Source organism: Phaethon lepturus, unplaced genomic scaffold (assembly GCF_000687285.1).
Source record: "Phaethon lepturus isolate BGI_N335 unplaced genomic scaffold, ASM68728v1 scaffold41098, whole genome shotgun sequence".
NCBI lineage: Eukaryota > Metazoa > Chordata > Aves > Phaethontiformes > Phaethontidae > Phaethon > Phaethon lepturus.
In genome coordinates, this window is record NW_010559050.1 from 8519 (window position 1) to 12223 (window position 3705).

At 52.6% G+C, this 3705-nt stretch overlaps 1 protein-coding gene across 1 annotated transcript in view; it reads left to right on the forward strand.

Moving 5' to 3' along the window:
• LOC104625585 (peripheral myelin protein 22-like) overlaps positions 1-3359 on the forward strand; it is a gene marked incomplete at both ends in the record, with an annotated part of 10776 nt that extends 7417 nt beyond the window's left edge. Inside the window, one exon of the mRNA XM_010293252.1 lies at positions 3219-3359. Coding sequence (XP_010291554.1) covers positions 3219-3359 — 141 coding nt within the window. The remainder of the gene's footprint in view (positions 1-3218) is intronic.
• Between the last annotated feature and the right edge of the window lie 346 nt (positions 3360-3705).

The window sequence follows — 3705 nt, forward strand, 5'->3', positions numbered from 1 at the left end:
GGGGGGATGTCAGCTGCAATTTCTGCTCTGGGTTTCAATTTCTGCTCTGGGTTTCTTACTTTCACGTTAGATTTTAGGGCACTGAAATGTGGTCTTTAGCATCCCAGGGGTGAAGTCTTTTCCCTGCCGTTATAAGTGGTGGCGTGAGCACATCGGGGCTTACAGAACTTAGGGAATTTTTCAAATTTGTTTTGTAAAAACTTCTTTCTTTGTTTCTGACTGCCTGAAAGGGCTCTAAAAAGGCTCCTGATGGGTCCTCTCCGGAAGTGGCGTGCAGGGTGTTATCTGTCCTTTCCACCCTGTTTCCTTTTCTTCCTCCTCCTGAAGAACAAAGATATAAACACAGAGCTGAAGAGATGCCGGAGAAAAATGGAATAACCCACTCGCTGCCCAGGGGAAACCACAAATAACAGCCTGGGAGTAAACAGTGCTGACAACCCCGTGGTACAACTCACGGGGCGCAGACCTCCCTGCGGGAAACTCACTTTATTTTTAAAAGCCTATAGGTAGGACACAGCACTAATAGTAAAGGAGTTAAAAGCATATGGGGTTGAGGAGGTAGCAATCCTGTCTGCAGTTATAGTGGTGTTTTCAAATGAATCAAAGGCAATTAGCTACCTTAATACAGCTGAGGTCTGTGGGCAGCTGGGTTTGGATTTAATGGGAGCGTAGCAGCTTGCACTTGGGGGTCTCTGAGTCACGAGCTGGGGATCTTGCCCCTCATTTTTACCAAGGAGACCACTAAAAGCCAGCAAAGGGCTGGACGTCAGCAGGCCCAGAGTTCTGGGCTGCGGGATCAGCCCTTGATTTCCACGTTCGCATGCTCGTGTGTCTGCTGCTCTCTGGCTGCAGCAGAGCAGCACGGCTGGCTGCCGAAACCCCGCCGGCCATGGTGGGCTCTCCCTCCTCTCTCAGTGCCCGCCTTTCTATTCCTCTGACATGGCTCTTTATCACACTGGGATTTTGTAAAGCCCATATAAATCATTCACATTCAGAACCAAAAAAAAGAGGCACGGGGAGGCGGATGCAATTAAAAGGGCAGCTTAGCTCAGCTCAGCTTTCCGTCTAGACAGCCTTTTCTTAAAATAACTGGCAGTTGGAGCATCCACCTCCGAGCAGAAAGGGCTCCTCTCCGGGCCGGATCCCCTGGCCTTTGAAATCACAAAAAGACTTGGCTTCCTGGGTCCTGGACCAAACTACAGGGCTTGGGGCCGGGCAGGTTTTGGCTCAGCCGGTGCCTGGAGCTGGACCTGGGTTTAGGGCTCAGGAAGGGGTGAGATGAAAGCTCAGCCGCTCAGACCTGGGATAGGAGCCCTTTCAGTGCTGAAGCGTGGAAAGAGATGGCAATTCAGCAGCTGGACATCCTCTAACCATACTTCTCTGACCCACTTTGAGCCATGTTTTATGACTTGAATTTTAGCAACGCTTGAGCTGCTTCATCCCCTCCGTTGCCCTGCGGTTGAGCATGGCCAGAGCTGAAGGGTCAGGTGTGGTGGAGGCAGGGGGGTTTCCCTGCTGGGCCAGCTGAGATAGATGAAATATATGGGACATTTTGTGTGCACACCAGTGTGAAAGCCACACTGGGATTTCCTGGAAGTAACAGCAGTGGTAGCTGCTCCTTCCTAAGGAACGGCAGCAACTGGTGCACATGGATGTAAAACCGGCGGCACTGAAGCGAGTGAAGCACAGTAGCTCTTTAGCAGAGCCCGTTAATGCTGCAGAGCAGTTTGGCATGGGAAGCATGAAAAGGAGGGGAAGGAAAAAGCTGTCTGCAATGAGCGGAGGCCTCTCTGGGTGGTTTCAGTCTGCTTTGGTGAGCAGGGCTCCTTGCGTGAACTTCAGGAGGCAAAGACGCGAAGACAAGAGGTAGAATTGATGGTCCAAAGTCAAACACACCAGACGTTACTAAATTGTGCAGGATGTTCCCCGCAGGCATGGATTATCTGGAAGGGCTCAGGCGTGGATCGTCATTGCTGTCCCAGCTGAAGGCTGTACCTCATTCTCCGGTTCAAATTCGGCTCTTACGTGCATGAGTGCAGCTTGCGAGGAGTTGGTGGGGAAGCGCGATCGCTTCTCTGGGAGCAGACGCTCCTCCGGCCCGTCCCAAATGGCCTCATTTGCTGCACTGAGTGTTGAAGGTTGCTGAGCTGAAGTATAGTTTTATTTGGAAGTTTTGTTACGTTTCAGCTATTTGCTGGAGAAAGCCATTGCTTGCGGTGTGCAGCCGGGGAGCGAAGCTGATGGGAGTAAAACTATGGCAGGAACATGGGACTGGGTCTAAGACTTCAGTGCTGCCCAATTCCCCCCTGTCTGAGGATCCAGCCCAAAGCATCATTTTTCTGCCATTTCCTGGATGGTTTGTGCCTCAGTTTACCTGTAACGAGACCTGCCTGACTTTCATGGTGAATTAATTGATGGCGCGTCCTTACAGACTTCTCAAGGAAGGCTGCAAATACTCATTTTGATCTCAAACTTTATAAAGAAGGGCAGTGGTATCTGTGAGCACGGCCCCGTCCCGGTGGTGTGAGGCACTGCCTCTTTCTGTCAAGCTGCGGCAGCTTTTGGAACGGAGCGTCATTTTGCTTGTTTATTTTTATTTTTTTTTACGCGGGGAGTTACACACCCGCGAAGCCTGGAAATAGCTGGGCAGTGACTCATGCAGGGGCTGGTTTAACTGGTCTGCTCTGGGAGGCATCTGCGTTTGGCAGCTGGGGAAGGCTCTTTCCAAAAGGTTTGACTCCACAAGGGCAGAGGGTGTTTTAACTTGCTGTGTATTTATTTTACCTCTGAGTTTGGCAGGCTCAGTGTCTCATAGCTTGTGGGACATGGCTTTTGTGTTTCTAGTACAGCTGAACTCCCAGCGCCTGACATGAAGCTGGGGGAGAGGCTTTGTCTTGACTTCTGCAGGCTTCAGGTTGGGGCTGATATCTCTGCTCGTATTTTATTACACATACAACCTGGGAAAGCGCGCGGCCCTGCAGTTCCTTTTTCCCAGGCACGCTGGTCCATGCACATGTCATCCAAAACCCCCCGGCAGCACCGTGCCCGTGCTGAGGACCTCAGCAGCTGGTAAGGGCATCCCCCAGCTGTTAAGACACTTCATGGGAACTGGGGTTGAGCTGGTGGTGCAGGGGATGAGGCTGAGGCCACGAGCTGTGGTGGGGACTCGCCATCCATGGTGCCCACACTGAGGTTTCCGTCTGTCTTTGTTTCCCCAGAATGGCTGCAGTCTGTCCAAGCAATGATGATCCTCTCCATCATCTTCAGCGTCTTGTCCCTGTTCCTGTTCTTTTGCCAGCTGTTCACGCTCACCAAGGGCGGGCGGTTTTACGTTACTGGAGTCTTCCAAATCCTTGCTGGTAAGCGGGGGCTGATGGATGGGGCTGTCACTGGTGGGGAAAGGGCTTTCAGGCAGTGGAGCGGGTAATGGTGGAAATGAGCATGTTCTTGGGTACCGAAGGAGGAGGGCCACCGAACTGGCTCCTGCATGGCTTAGTGAAGGGAAAAGGGGATGAAGAAATTGGGTCTGTTGAGGTCTCGCATGCCCCGGGATGGGGTCTGGCTGTTGGGGCACGTTATGCATCCAAGCTCTTCTGCCCTTGCATCACGGAAGGTGCAAGAGGGTTGCTGCCCTGGCCGAGGAGGTTTTGGAGGGGCAGGGTGCCAGACGCGCTGAGCCGGAGGCAGAGCTGTGCCGGCGGTCCC